General features: G+C 36.6%; 2 protein-coding genes across 4 annotated transcripts; both read left to right on the top strand.

Annotated features, from left to right (window-relative positions):
• Nucleotides 1–19: 19 nt before the first annotated feature.
• Nucleotides 20–4,970, top strand: LOC106179972 (seipin). 3 transcript variants are annotated; one of them, XM_013563812.2, is made up of 8 exons: nucleotides 20–352; nucleotides 727–805; nucleotides 1,099–1,174; nucleotides 1,370–1,443; nucleotides 2,342–2,476; nucleotides 2,967–3,076; nucleotides 3,387–3,571; nucleotides 4,137–4,970. In XM_013563812.2, exons 1-8 carry the CDS (start codon nucleotides 141–143, stop codon nucleotides 4,334–4,336), a joined length of 1,071 nt encoding a protein of 356 aa, XP_013419266.2. In that variant the 5' UTR covers nucleotides 20–140; the 3' UTR covers nucleotides 4,337–4,970. The 3 variants fall into 3 exon arrangements, with proteins under 3 accessions (XP_013419266.2, XP_013419258.2, XP_013419274.2); XM_013563804.3 differs by having other exon boundaries at nucleotides 38–352; nucleotides 4,134–4,970; XM_013563820.3 differs by having other exon boundaries at nucleotides 41–352; nucleotides 1,370–1,437; nucleotides 4,134–4,970.
• A 2,716-nt stretch (nucleotides 4,971–7,686) lies between these two features.
• LOC106180026 (uncharacterized) lies at nucleotides 7,687–13,441 on the top strand. The gene is made up of 6 exons (XM_013563891.3): nucleotides 7,687–7,955; nucleotides 8,790–8,930; nucleotides 9,342–9,473; nucleotides 9,805–9,948; nucleotides 10,924–11,237; nucleotides 12,885–13,441. The coding sequence occupies exons 1-5, from the start codon at nucleotides 7,815–7,817 to the stop codon at nucleotides 11,209–11,211; spliced, it is 846 nt and encodes a 281-aa protein (XP_013419345.2). The 5' UTR covers nucleotides 7,687–7,814; the 3' UTR covers nucleotides 11,212–11,237; nucleotides 12,885–13,441.
• Nucleotides 13,442–15,223: the final 1,782 nt, after the last annotated feature.

Genomic DNA, 15,223 nt, shown 5'->3' with positions numbered 1-15,223 from the left:
AGATGTTTAACTATTTGTGATTGTTTCTAATAAGATATACACATTAGACAGGGCGGTACTTCTTACTTCGAATCTGGCTTATCTTTACAATAACACCAAAGGTCAAGGCTATACACGGGAAAACCCGACGAGCAGGAAAGATGTTGCGACGACCAGTAGATGCCCTTAAGAAGCAGCTGCAGAAGAGGACTAAAAAAGCTTATGATGCAACAAAGGATATTTTTTCGAGACTATTGGGAGCTGGGATTGTTTTAATATTCGTATTGTGGACAGCGGTATTTCTTTACGGAAGTTTTTATTATGCATATATGCCCCAGGTGTCACACTCAAGATCTGTACATTTTCAAATCAAGTAAGAAACTAGAACAGTTAATAATAATTTACAGCGTCGTAAGATGTTACCCTCAAAATTCACTTAATATGCTTTGTAACTGCAGACAGTCAAGGGCATGTTTGTGAATCTCATGCTTTTATTTAGATATTTACATGTAGTTTATTTATTCTCTAGCTCTGTCTAACATTAGTGTACAGGTATATTCATAATTCATGGTAAATTATCAGTGACAGGGCTTTTGATTTAGATCTCTTTTTATTAAATGAACCAATTCAATTATGATTATAGTAGGTTAGTATTTAAGATAAAAATACCAGAGACTATAAAATGATTTACTTATTAAACTACTAGTAATCTTAAGCTTATGCTTTCAATTTTTTGTTTTATGTCAGCACCTCCTGTGAAGCCAACCAGAGGACTTGTTCATATCCATTTGCAAATATTTCCCTTGTTAAAGATGGTAGAGATCAGGTATGTTAAAATGAGTTTGGAAAATTTTGTGACATTGACATAACATGTGATATTGCTCTGTCCATTAACAATGTACAGTTGGTATTTTCTTTAAATGTCATTTGGTAAATGTACCATGTATTTGAAACCTAATTATAGGAAGAACATACTAGGGATTCTCCTGGTCTATACACATTGCATTATTTTTGTTATATTATAGTATATGACCAGGCTTTTTAAAGTCTGATTCTATTAACTTTTCAACATCTTAGTTTTGTTGAGAGAGTTGCTGATTAACTCATTTTTGTCCTTAGCTTCTTCTTAAGGGACAGCCGTATAAAGTGCTACTAGAATTAGAAATGCCTGAAACACCTGTAAATGAAAAACTTGGTAAGTGTTTTCCATTACATACCAGTATATGCTCTTTTTTATTGTATACAAAATGGTTCCATTGTGAATGTAATATATTTTTTGACATTCCTTATATGCAAACATTTTTTTCCAAAACAAATGATGTTTTATAGAACAAAGTGTTCACTTAATGGCTTTCACTAAATTTTAAAAGTTTTCTTGTAATATTTTTAGGCATGTTTATGGTTGAGATTCAGTTTTATTCCAAAGGTGGGGTTATTACAAAGACATCATCAAGAGCAGTAAGTGTAAGTTACTATGATAGTTTCCAAAGACAACTGCTAAGATCAGAATTATTTACACTCAAATATTTTTGCTTCTATCAAGTCAACTTTTTCAGGAATTGGGGTTACAGGTTTTAAAGTAGCTTCTATCAGAGTACTGTCAGCCCCCCCCCTCCCCCCCCCCCCCCCCCCCCCCCCACACACACACACACACACACACACACAACCCCCTCCGCAATCTATCCTTTTTGTTCAAAGATGGTAAATGTAGATCACAGTGGCGGAATTAGAGGTGGGGAAGGTGTCAAGGGGGTCCTGACCCCCGCCCCCTCAGTTTCTGAAAAATATATCACACCAATATTCCCCTCCTGAAATTAGAATTTTGACAAGCTGAATCATAGTTCTAAACCGTACCAAAGCTTTGAAAGGGCACTGTTTGCCTTCCAAAACATCAAAAATTTTTCAGGGGCCCTTGAGCAGTCCCGAACCCCATGCCAAGGGGGCGATGGTTGGCTTCATATCTGAGGCTGTTCCAGATCCCCATTTCAAATAATCCTGGATCTGCCCCTGGATCAGGGAAAGTGGCTGCGTCAGGCCTCTGACGCAGTCTTTCTCTTTTCATCCCTGAAGAAGACTTAATGGAGTGCAAGTAACTGATTTAGCTGTTGCTTTGATGAAATTATTGTAGTTAGTGAGGTGGTAAAGTTCTTTATCACAGTAAGTTTTTTACTTCATCATATGAATAATTCAACACTTGGCAATACGCTATGTGTTTTGCCTCTAAATATTGCTTTTGTCATTTCAGTTAAGAAATTGACACATTCAAGAAGCATAGAATTGAGACATTCCATCTGTTTTTCTGTAATAAGGCATTGGTTATTTCTGCATTGAATAGATATGTATGACATTATTGTATTATCAGAGTATGCTGCGGTACAAGTCCCCATTACTGCAAACTATAACAACCTGGTTCTTCTCTCCTTGGCTCTTGTTTGGGTTCCTGGAGCAAAAACAGACAGTGCTTGTGGAACTTTTCAGTCAGTACTATGAGGATGCTGTAAGTATAACTACTAAGATACAGAATATTTATTGTGAATTTTTTTTTTTTTTTTTTTTTTTTTTGCATTTACCCTATAAACTGTGATTAAACACTGACACCAGAATATTATGTTCATCAAAGCAAGCCTTTACTTAATGAAGTTCTTTCGTTTTGTTTTGTTTTATTCCGTCATTTATATCAATGTTAGCTGCAAAGTTATTTTTTCATTAGGGCATGGCACAATATCAGTTTGTGGCTCATAATTAAAACAACATACAGCGTTTTTTTTTTTTCTGTGGAGTGCACCACTTTGACATTTAATGTGTTCTTTATATTTTCTAAACTGTATGTGTTTTAAGACCTTACCAGTAAAACCAAATGAGTTTTTTTATAAATTTGCCTTGTGCTGGTGAATTTTATTATACCATACATAAATTAGAATGAATTTTACAAATAAATTCTGTTTAAAATTCAGGAAAGATTCTATTGATCCTGTCATGAATTTCAGTATCTCCCTTCACTTGGTGCTCTGATAAGCCTGAAGCTTCCAGGGGTGGATAATGCAATTAATGTCTACTCTGCTGAGTTGATAATGCAAGCTCATTTCACTGGCTTGAGGTAAGGGCCACAAAGCATACTTAGGCTGTAATGTACACCAACGTTATCTTTCAGAAGCTGGTATTTTTTGTACATTGGTGTACATTACAGCCTTGGGAAATAGTGCTTGTTTTGTTCAAATTTTAGATTGATGCATGAAGCTATTTAAACAGAATATTTATTGTGAAGTTTTTGATTATGTTTTCTAAGTATCATTTTGTCTCTGTGTATTCAGTGTGTTTTAAGAAATACGGCATTGTTATTATATCCAATAACATTCAGTATCAGTTTTATACATTATAGTGGTAATAGTAATTTTACTTTCTTCTAGGTATATTTTGTTCTACTGGCCAATCACGTCTTCCATGCTTGGGATTGGTACCATCTTCTTCTTCCTTGCTTTGGTTGCACTTTTCTCTTGGCATCGTTTCCTGTGGACCCCATCATCAGACAAAAACGATGGGCTACAGCCAGTGAGATTTGAAAGAAAATTAGAGGCTGAAACTGCCTCAGAAGGTGATGAATCAAATCAGACCACTTTAAATGAGTCTTTCAATTGCTTTAACACAGTTGTGTTTGAACACAATATCTTGTAATTGTATTTCCATGCTTGCCAAGCCATCACATGTTTGATTAGTGATGGGCCTGCAGTGGATGTAACATGATGCCAAGGATCTCCCACCCTCCCTCACATTGTCTAAAATAAATGTCTTACCCTACCCACACATTTTATTTTCGACCCCTTTAGAATCATTAAGTTATTGGTGTTTTGAGACTTTCTAGTTACGTACGAAAATTAATGCATTGTAATTAATGGTGCTTTAGTTTGTAGATTTAAGTAAATGGACAGTGCATTATATATTTTGTTATGAATTTATTGCATTGTTTTTAACAATATGGGACATGTGAGTACTATAACATTTTATTCTGCTTTGTGTAGTTTCCATTTTATGTGCATGTTATTTGACTTAATTTGAGAAACCTCGTGTTATACATGAGTCAATTTTCCATTTTGTCTGTGAGTTTTAATGCTTTTTATGATAGTGAAAGATTTTATAACCCATTCTACGTATTTCAGTAGGCAGACAGAGGAATGTAGTAGATCAACCAGAAACTGTTGGAGGTAGAAGCAGACGGGAGGATCTTGAAGATATGAATGATAGTGACCCTGAGCTGTTGGATGTTCAGGATGCAGAATTCACACGAGATGACAATGAAGTTGAACAAGACATTCCTGGAGCCAGTGCTTCTGTGTCCACGGTGCGAAAACGAACTGTTTAAGACAGTCAGCACAAATGTTATACTTCTTAATAAAAAAACATTTAAGAAGTCAACACAAATCCTTGCCTGTCAAGCCTGTGAATATTTCTCAGCATTTCAGAGCTTTATGATGAATCAGTGGATATAACTGTGATATTAAGTTTTTTTTTTCTTTTTTTTTTCTTTTTTTTTTTTTGTTAACAAATAGTAGCCTAAAATGTCTTTGTTGGTATGATTTTACATGTGTAAAATCAAGTGCTTTTGTATAAATTTTTTTGTATGTATATTTTTCTTTGAAATTTTTGAGATATCTAGATTTATGCTTGTTTTAACAAGGTTAAAGAATACTTACTGACCAATTATATCACAAAAAGTGCAAATCATGAAAACAAGATGGAAAATTCGGCCCCAATTTTTGCTGAAAAGGGGCAGAAAAAAGTGACATGATGCCCACAAAACTGCTTCAAATTGCACTGTATTGTTCTAATAATTATTTTGCAGCGTGGGAGGGGTCCAGCTATGTCAAAAAATTGATAACTATCTTCTTTATGTCACGCATTTAACACTGTGCCATATACATGTTAAACAGCTACTTCTGTTGCATAGCATTCTGTTCATTTTAGTCAATGACAATAAAAGTGTTCATGGAAAGTGATTCCAACTCTTAAGTGTTGATATTTCCCGATCATATAATTCCAACATCTTAAAAGATTACTGTTGGGACACAAAAATGAAATAACGACCCGGAAACCCTGTTTTCTTTGAAGAAATAAATGAATTAGTTGATGATGATAGATATTAATAAAAGTAATCGTAATGCAATCAAAATCCGCTTCATGCCAATTATTAGCTCCAAATAACTGATAATTTTTTAAAATCAAAACGAAGAACCTATATAGAAAATATCTTACTACTGTATCGGAGGTCCGTTATGATTAGGCAAAATCAAATTACGAACTCGAAAAGAATATACATACTACATCAATTCGAACTTAATGGGATAAGTGGGACTCTTTCCGTGTCAGTTTTGCTATACCAAACGGTACAGAAGGCTGCATTGAATACATTAATTTTGAATTTCGGCCAGCCTTTTACAATTTTCCGTACAACATTGTACCCATTAGCGATAAACGACAGAACATACCATTTTCAAGACGTAGATTTTTAGCGAAATAGATGTGGATTTTGAAAGAAAGCACATTAAATTTTAGACCATTTGCGTGAACAAAGAAAATTTTACACTAAGAAATCGTGCTGAGCTAGGATTCAACCTTTACAGGATAATCACTGTATTAGCTGATTTTTATAAATGAGTGCATCCCATGGAAATAATCATCTTTACATCGCATTTCAATGGGAAAATCTCAGGAGCCCCTTTTCTTTGCTTAACAAACGTAGACTTACATAGAGGCGTTTTTTTTTCTTTGAAAAATAGCTGTAATGTAATATGAACTCCATGATACAAGCACTATATAAATAACAACTACTTAAAACTTTATCTGACTTCAATCTATACGGGGAAGTGATGCCTGTATATTGTATAGACTGGTTCTTCTTGTTTTGTGAAGATAATACGTAATGAATGATACTACTGAGTCTTCCACAATGTGACATAAAATATGTCAAGTCCTTAAAAGTATAAGATCAGCATAATGTAAAGAATGTGAAAGATGTACGTACTCTGCACACATACACCCCCTAAAAAAAGATAAATAAACCAAAAAAGACTAAAACCACATTTTTGCATATGCATTTTGTTATCTGAATCGTAAAAAAGGAATTCACAATTTGCGTTCTGAATAGATGAAATGAATTCAATTTTTAGATATTCCACTTCAAAATCAAGAAGATCATGAGATTACGAGTTGTTATACCGTAGCCAAGGAAACATTATTTTGTCTTTGTAAGTTTTTTATTTAAAGTCACACAATAAACAATAAAAAGGAGTCGGGTTTACATTTAAGCTGGGTTAATTACTACTTGGTGAAGTCGTTGATGAGACTCTTCCCTGTGGACCGTCTGATCAGGTTAAACCAAGGAGTTATAACTCCTTGGTTTAACTCACCATGCCCCCCTCCCTTCATTTTGTACAAAGCACGCCCTAAGCACGGCATAAGAAATGAAGTTTAGTCAAAACCCATCAAGATAACTCCATGTATAGAACGACTTTGTCTAAAAACCACCAAACTGACCTTAAGAAACCATGACAGCGTATCCTGAGAGTTCCGCGTTCAGTCCACGACCTCATCCTTTTGCAGGTTACCGTTAGGTTAGTTGTTCAATGTAGGATTCAACTTATGCTGGATCTTAGGTTCAGTTCTATTTTAATAAAAGACATTATCAATAATTCTTTGGAAAAAATACTACTCTTTCTTGAGTTTGACCTAGATGGCATCAACGGCTACAACCATCGATGGGAAAGATAATGACATATTGTATGGTACCTATTTTACATGTAGGCCTAGGCCTACAACAATATGCCACACGCAAACTTAAAAGTACAAATATTGCTTATGGTACTGAACTTTATTTTTTAATTTCAAGTTTGGACAAAAGAAAATGTCCCTTCGTCCTCACAAACATACAATAATACAAAAGCAAGAGACATCAATGCATTGGTAGGGGTACACGTTCTTATGTGCTTTGTGCAGTCAATTGGCCAATAATACATGTACTTTTCTTATCAAAATACAAAATGAATTGGGAAGTTGACCCAGTGTAATGTGATGACAAACTCCAGGCTATTCACTTTTGGGTAAACGATTTATTGTGTCCTTATAGTCGTATCATTTTCTAGTTCTTGGTGCTGTCATCAGACAACAGGGTTTGATATAAGTTTCTGCCATACATTCCGCATTCCATATAATATATCTATGCACCGATAATATCTATAAACCGATACGGGTAAACTTTATCGAGAAGAAGACGAGTCGACTCTTATATTAACTAACAGTTGACGTGGCCCATACCTACAATGCTCATTTATATTCATTTATGCTCATTTATATTAGTTATATACTTAATCTACTGGTAGTATGTTTCAGCGAATGGAGTACTCTGAAATGCGATGCAAAGCATGATCCCAATTTTGTAAAGTTGTAGCAAGTCATTGCAATTTGTTTTTTATTTATTTTTTATTTCAGTTTATTTTTTTGTCCTTGAAATTCGGTTTCCACTCAGCAGTGGGACAAGTACATCTGCTCTAAAAATTAAAACGAAGCCCTCAGCCAGTTGACGAACGTCTATTATTTGTGCATTATACAGCGTGTCACCGTATAGATCGACTTAGCCATGGCGTGAATAAAGCCATTATGCATGTTCGTCGTATGTATGACCCCTCCACACACACACAGGTCAAACCAATTTGGCCCTTCGTGCTACCTGCAGAGGCGAGAGACGGGCGCAGTGTCACCTGAGACTGTTAATCATTCAGCGTCTAACGTGCCCTAAAGACAGTCGTGTAAGGAGCCGGCTTCCCCGGCAGCATAGGGTAACGAAGATGTGGAATCACCAGAAAATGGATGAAGAGACTTTGGGGGAGGAAAATAATGAGCGATCAATGGATTTGCATGTTCAGACTGTGACTGAGAAATGCAAAATGTCAATGATTGCCATGCCGAAATTCCGCTTCTATCAAGAGGTAAGTTATATATTTTACGTTTAAGACAATACTTGTGCCAATATACACGGCAAATAAATGTTGTGAATACACTGATTAACCGCCACATCCTAATTTTTAAAAAAATTCATGATCATTAATTTTACCTTTACACGTATGTTAAAAACGTTTTCTCGTTGAAAGGATGAAGGAACTTTACTACATATACTAATGAACTACGACCCATAGGCATTTATGCAAAATATATACATGCGCAAGGGTCTAATATATACCGAAGAGTTAAAATTCATACAATGGCTGATAGAACATACTGGTAAAAAGCATTAATTAATTTAAAATTAATTAATTAGTTTTATTTCTATTTGTAATTTGTATCTAAATACTGTAATTAAAGTTGATAGAATGTATGTATCTGACACATTGTAAGGTTTTAATGTTTTTAATCGTCTGCTTAGCTCCGGTGTGACAGGAATGGTAGTCCTAGCTCGGGTTGGAAGTCCAGAGGGTCCCATATAATTAGTATAAGTAAGGGTCAGCTTGACATGTTGAGTATTAGGGTTAGTATATGGGACGAATGCCACCTGTACACAGTAATGGGAAACGGACAACCATTCCCGTCTCACCGTCCACGAATCAAGGCTACCGGTCACTGAATGGTCATTAATATAGCTTCTTATCAGATGACCTGTATTCACAAATGTGACAAAACCACAATGTATATTGATGTCCTGCAAATTTCCTTCCATCCTTCCCTTCTCTTCCATTCTCTCTCTCTCTCTCTCTCTCTCTCTCTCTCTCTCTCTCTCTCTCCATGGTGTCTCCTTGTTTCTAATTTGTCTTGCTTAATATTCACAGGAAGTACAGCCGAAAGGTGCATCTACAGGTAAATGTGTCGTTTTCCTCATTCTCATCGTCGTCCTCATCCTGGCGGGCCTATGCAGTGTAATTGCTGGCATTATCATATCGGAAAAACAAACCACTGGAGATGTTTGGAAAGTGAGTGATCAAAATATGAGGAAGAAAAAGCTATTACGTAAATATTTACTATTTGCAGTGTTCTTTTCCTATTATTGTGTATTAATGGGAACTATTCCTTACACATACTAGGTAAATGATGTATCAAGTGACATTAACTAGGTGTTTACGTTTATCGCTCGAACAGAGCCGGTTTTTAAAGGGCAAAAAACAAATTTACAATAAGGACATCAAAGCCGACATTATACACGATAAAATAAACACCAGGTATTCTTTAAAAAAAATGCTAGGAACAATTCACAACAATACCGCATTATTCACCGTCACTAGGGAGTCATTTTATAATGTATCATCCGCCTACTGCATTATACACAACAGCACCTGTATAGATGTTTATGCCTTTGATGAAACTTTTTTCTTACTCACACACAGGTGCACACCTTACATTTAAACACGACGGAAACAGGAAGAGTAGAAGAACAAATACATCTCGACTCTGCTAACGAAATTGTCAAATACACCATCTCAGAGGGTCAGTTCACAGCCATATATGATTACTCACGGGTAAGTTACTTCTCCACGGCGACGAATGTGTTTACTTTATTTCATTGCTTTTAGAATTATTTTTCACTCAAATGGTTCCCTCGACGCACGACGCCCTGACGTTAAATTGTGTAGTAAAATATGCTCGGCATCCCTGAAGTGTGAAATTATAGCATTAGCCCAAAAAATAGGGTAGTGTCCACGGGAACATAAATCAATTGTCATTTTCATCATGATAACTGTAAGGCAAAGCACAAAAGATAAAAGTTGTACATAGAAAACTGATAAAGGGTTATGAATTTTTGAAAGGAGAATATTATTACATTTATATGTATATATCTATTTTTCTCAGGGTTTGATAGTAATCAAAACCGAGCCTTTGGCAAGAATGCATGATAAGTTAGGCCGCTGCTTTCTCGCTACGGAAGATCCCACCCTAGACAGCTCGGAACCTTTTAGTAGTGAGGCGCTTGATGCATTCCTTCAAAAGACCAAGGTATGTTGTTTTGTAACTGGGGATTGTTTGAAGCCCTTGCTTTGTGTAAGGTTTCAGCGTAGCGTGTGTGAAGAGTTATATAACACTGGAAATGCGAAGCACTAGGCTCACAGACGCCACGAAGAGTTATGTAACACTGTAAATGTGAAGCACTAGGCTCACAGACGCCATTGCAGTGGCGGATCCATATGGACATTATGATAATCTATATTTATTTGTTTGTGCTTTGTTATAGTTACCTGTGCTGTCATTGATTTTGCCTTGTATGTGAAGGTGTTAATCAATAAAGAATCTGTCCAGGATTATCATAACTTGGCGTGGGGTTTTGGGCCGCTGAAGGGCGACGAAAAATTTTGGTATTTTATGCCCCTATTTCACACAGACCACGAATCCCACGAATCGCCAGGAATTGAAAAATTTCAGGATTCGTGGTTGAATCGTAATCAGTTTGTGAAGTTCTTAACAGATTCGTATATAATCGTAGTCAGTTCTTGCAATTCTTGATCAATCGGGAATTCGTGGCAAAAAATTTGAGCTGTTCAAAATTTTGGCCACGAACTCCCGATTCCAAAAAATCGTAGTGAATTTTTGACAATATTCGTGTGATTCCAGCCGAATCCCACGAATATTCGTAACACTATCGCACCTGTATCGTAACTGAATCGTAGAGCGTGTCGAATTAGGCCAGAAAATGTGCAAAATCTCACGAATCCTCACGAAATTTGATAATTTCTGGCGATTCGTGGGATTCGTGGTCTGTGTGAAATAGGGGCATAAGAGGGCGAACGGTGCCATTTAATTGGTACGGTTTAGAACTATGCTTCAGCTAGTCAAAATTCTAATTTCAAGAGCGGACCAGAAATCGAAGGGGGGTCAGGAACCCCCGACTCCCCCTCTTAATCCGCCACTACCTTTGCGCTCCTCTCTTTTTCACTTTGCAAGATCCAATTATGGTGCTTTTTTTTTAATTTTCAGATGCTGAATGTTCGGGGATCCCGTACAAGTGTTCGCAATTACACAGTTTCACATAAGCCAATTTCCGAGACTGGTTTCCTTCAAGAACCTCTCAGAAACAGTTGTGATAATTTGGACACGCTCTGGTTAATTCCCACTTCAGTTCATGAAGGAACAAACATTGGGTTACACGAGCCGCAAAATTTAGATAAAAGGGAGTTGGTGCGTGGTTGTGTTTGGACTGCAAGAGTAAAACATGCACAAATTAGTATGGAGAAAGATTGTTACATAATTTCAAGTGACCTCTGATATATGAAGTGCAGGACATTATCATACAGACTTGACATTTAATATGGAATATTTCAGTTTGAAAGGTATGCCTAGGTAAAAATGCGTTCTTTTTTTCATAAAACTCAGATCTCATATAAGATATCTGACTGGAGAAGTGTGAAGTCAGGTGTGTCGCTACCATTCAACTGACTACCAAGTCTGTTGCACTGCTGCATTGTGTAATATGCGGTGATTTAATTGGGTAGTGCTCCTTTAGGCTGGTCAAAGCTTGGCTTTGGCAAAGCATGGTTCTGTCAAAAAAAGTATCCATATGTCGGCAACTACTGCATAGAAGAATTTGAAATTTTGCATGTAAGCGGTCAGTTTTGCAGTGCGTAAAATGAGTCAAACAATGTTTTACAGAAATGTTAATCTGTGCCAGAATGGCGCGAAAAAAACAGACATTGCCAGACAGATTATTGTGTCAAACGGAATAGTCTGCACAGTTTTATGAAGTTATGCCCAGACTGATGTACCTACACAGAGACCACGCCCAATGTATCGACATCTTACCACCAGGGCACAGGACTCACCGTCCTTCAGGATATGCTGCTGCAACTAAACAAAACCCACCCAGTCCGTTCAGAATGAGGGGCAAATTGTGACCAAAACGCGTTTTTCAAGGCTCTTAGCGAATATCAAACTGGTTTTAGCAGGTTAGAAAACCAAACGACCTCTGAGGAAGCCACTGTAAACAGCAGAACAGCATCATCTGTTTCTCTAATGAATTGAGGACCATGACCGTTTCTGGGTAGAACACTGAAACCGCGTGGCTTTCTTTATTGAGGTCAGATTTCACCTGTACCGCTTAACTGGTTAAAACAGAGTTTACAGACATCCTGCAGAGGCCTACGACAAGGCGTGTGCCGCTTCTAAAGTGACTAGGGTCATTGACAGCGTCAGTATTTGGGGTGAATACCACATTGGTGCCAAAACACCAATGATAGTCATCGACGAAAACCTGAACCAGATCAAATAAAGGGATAATCTGGGAATCACTTGACTATCATTTGATAGGGGGGAACTTAGGAACAATTTTAGGTTGCACGATGAGAGTGCCGGTTCACACAGCGCACTTTTAATGGCAGATTTCTTACAGAACCAAGGGAATGAGCAGATACATTGGTCATCAAAATCGCCATATTTGAACCACATAGACAATACATGGGTAGGTTATTACTCTCCGAATTAACGGCCTACATGTCCTACAACAAAACTGAACCAAATTGGACAGGTTTTGACCGTTGCCTGGAATTTTTTTCCATATTAAACTCTAAAAACCTATCCTAAGGAATGCCTTGCCACTTGAAAGCTCTGGTAGCAGCCAGATGAGGTCAGGTGTAACAGTAACCGTTGCTGTGACAAGACACTAACATGAGGGTCCTTTGGGGGGCGCAAAACTCTTTTAAAGACGATAATTTCGAAAATATGGAGATCCAAAATATCGCTTTCAATGGTTGTCGTACGACTTAAAATAGGCAATGCATTTTTGTTTGCTTCACTGGCGAATTCAATTAATGAACTGATGTCACAATGACATCAAAGAGATAGATAAAAGAGATTATATTTTCATTTATAAGTCATGAAAATATGAAAAAAACCGATGAAAAATAATTTGGAAAAAATATTCCATATTAAATGTCAAGTCTGTATTTCATTTTATGGGATTATATGAACAAAACTGTAGTATTTCAAGAGAATTAGAAAAGGAAAGCCGGAAAGATATAACTTCAGTAAAAGAGTTTGTCATTGTTTTTATATTTATCAATGAAAAAAAGGTTTCGAATTTATGTTCATCAAGTTTTTATAATCCACAAATTGATGTAAAGATACAGGCTTATTGCCATTTGAAGTTTATTGGGACTTAGCCGTTTAAAACACCTCGTGCGTGGTATTTCAAAATATCGTAAGTAGATAAAGCCAACACGATTTATCCAGAGGTGGCAATAAACAAACCAGGAAAACATATCCAAAGATAGACACAATATTGAACAAGTCAATGTGCTTCAGCCCACAAATATACACGTACACTCGCGCGCATTCATATACACTCTCACGAACACGTAAGAATGTACAGTATAAACCAATCAAGTTTGGAAATATGTACATAAAATAGTATATTTTTGTATTACCAATGTTAATAGTACTTTGTTAATGAGATAATTATTTTGTAATAAAAGATGCGTTTTAAAAAAACTTCTCAAAAGCAGATCAAGTTTACGTTGTATTTTTTTAAACCTCATTCTATCTGCTGACGGAGTCGCGCTAAGAACGGTTTTAGGCATACTTTTCCTCTTGAATCCATCAGTTATGGAATCTGCACGCTGAGTTGGGGCGTGATTACGCAAAATTTCCTTTGCTGCTTTGTCAGCGTACCATAAAAGGTGTTTTATAGGATGAAATATTACATTATAAGTCTCAATCCTCGACGTATTCTTTTGTCGCATGCCATAATATAATGTACTGTGTGCATATGAATATATAATTGCCTGCAGAACTTCAATAAATTAGTCTCTACCGCAGTGATGATACCTTTTTATGTGATGTTTCATTTCGTGTTCTTAAAGATGTTGCTTTCATGCATCCCGCTTTAACACGTTGAAGAAGAGCCACGTGCTGTAGTGGATCCGGAAGGTGTACGGTGTCTTTTCCCTCGTCATTATGACGATTGCATTTATGTTTACCTGTTTTCGTGGCCAATATATTTTATAGTCTCGTGGAATTTGATATTATCTTGTTGATGTGGTCTATTATTTTTTGTTTGTCTTAAAAAAGGGCGACATTAAGCCTTCGCAGCGGCAGCAATGTGCAATGACGTTTCCAATGGCATTTACAGGATTATTTTCGAGCACAAACACACAGTTCAGTAACATGTCGTCATTAGATGTAACGACATAGACCTAAGCTACAGACAAATCATTATTCATCATGGCTTCCACAACAGTATGCCACACTCAGCGATATGCAAAAACCCAATAACGGAGGACATTTAGACAGACACATAACTATACACCAGATTAGACTCGTCTCAAAATCTGAAGTTAAAAGAAAAAAAAGTGCCTGAAAAACAACTCTGTACCCGGGCGTAGTCATGATTGGCATGGTGATTTCCCCAGACGCTATGCGAGAAGTATCCATTACGATACAAAACACTGTATGATGTGAAAGCTTAATAAGTTACGTCCTTTCATCCGTCTGGTGTCTTGTCTACGGTGTATCAAGACTGCACGAATGATCGTAATTTATGCGGTTGTTCATATTCCCAACCGGTTTCATTGTTGTGTTTGGTCTGGTCTTCCCACACCATCACATATTCTACGCTGACTCTTCCCCCTCACTTTCCCCCCTCCCGTTTATTTGTCTCCTTTATGGACCAGTTTCTAAGATGTTTTATCTTCGTCTGTGTCACTATTGCTATTTTATTCCCTAGTATTGGCACTGCATGTGTTAAACTTATAACTTGCTTCTGCTAAATCCCTTATTTTTACTGCTTTGCAATTTCATTATATCTATTTACTTCTCGATATACATCATGTTGTACCGAAGAAAGGTTTGTATTTAAGTTTCCAATGTAACTTTCTCACTTTTCATGATAAAAATTCGGCTGAATATTTTACACCGTCGGTCTTCTCTCGACATCACATGTTACCAAGCACTGTTCAACGAGGTAAAATATCATATCATAATAGCGCTACGTTTTCTCCTCTACCGCAATTACTTTTATCTCAAGTATTATATTCATATCGTCTCAGAATCTAGTCAATTTGATATTGGTCTTTGGTATACATGTACTATCCTTGACATTCTATGCAGTTTCCAACAAATAGACTGATGCAAAAGCTCCAATGAGTTGGCCTGTAACTGTAACACAAGTCATGAGCAATTCAAATACGGACATTCAATTTTGGATAATTATTTTTAATTTCGAGTAAACGGTTTATTCCAACATCTTGAGTCGAGTTTGATAAAAGATTCGAATCAATATATTTAT

This window comes from Lingula anatina, chromosome 2, assembly GCF_051362555.1.
Source record: "Lingula anatina isolate TDL-2025a chromosome 2, LinAna3.0, whole genome shotgun sequence".
NCBI lineage: Eukaryota > Metazoa > Brachiopoda > Lingulata > Lingulida > Lingulidae > Lingula > Lingula anatina.
This window is presented reverse-complemented; position numbering and strand designations above follow the sequence as displayed.

Coding starts and splice junctions, on each gene's coding strand:
- LOC106179972 (XM_013563804.3), top strand. CDS start 141: ATGTTGCGACGACCAGTAGATGCCCTTAAGAAGCAGCTGCAGAAGAGG. Junction 1,175..1,369: donor ACCTGTAAATGAAAAACTTG/GTAAGTGTTTTC, acceptor TAATATTTTTAG/GCATGTTTATGGTTGAGATT. Junction 1,444..2,341: donor CATCATCAAGAGCAGTAAGT/GTAAGTTACTAT, acceptor TTGTATTATCAG/AGTATGCTGCGGTACAAGTC.
- LOC106180026 (XM_013563891.3), top strand. CDS start 7,815: ATGTGGAATCACCAGAAAATGGATGAAGAGACTTTGGGGGAGGAAAAT. Junction 9,474..9,804: donor CCATATATGATTACTCACGG/GTAAGTTACTTC, acceptor TATTTTTCTCAG/GGTTTGATAGTAATCAAAAC. Junction 9,949..10,923: donor CATTCCTTCAAAAGACCAAG/GTATGTTGTTTT, acceptor TTTAATTTTCAG/ATGCTGAATGTTCGGGGATC.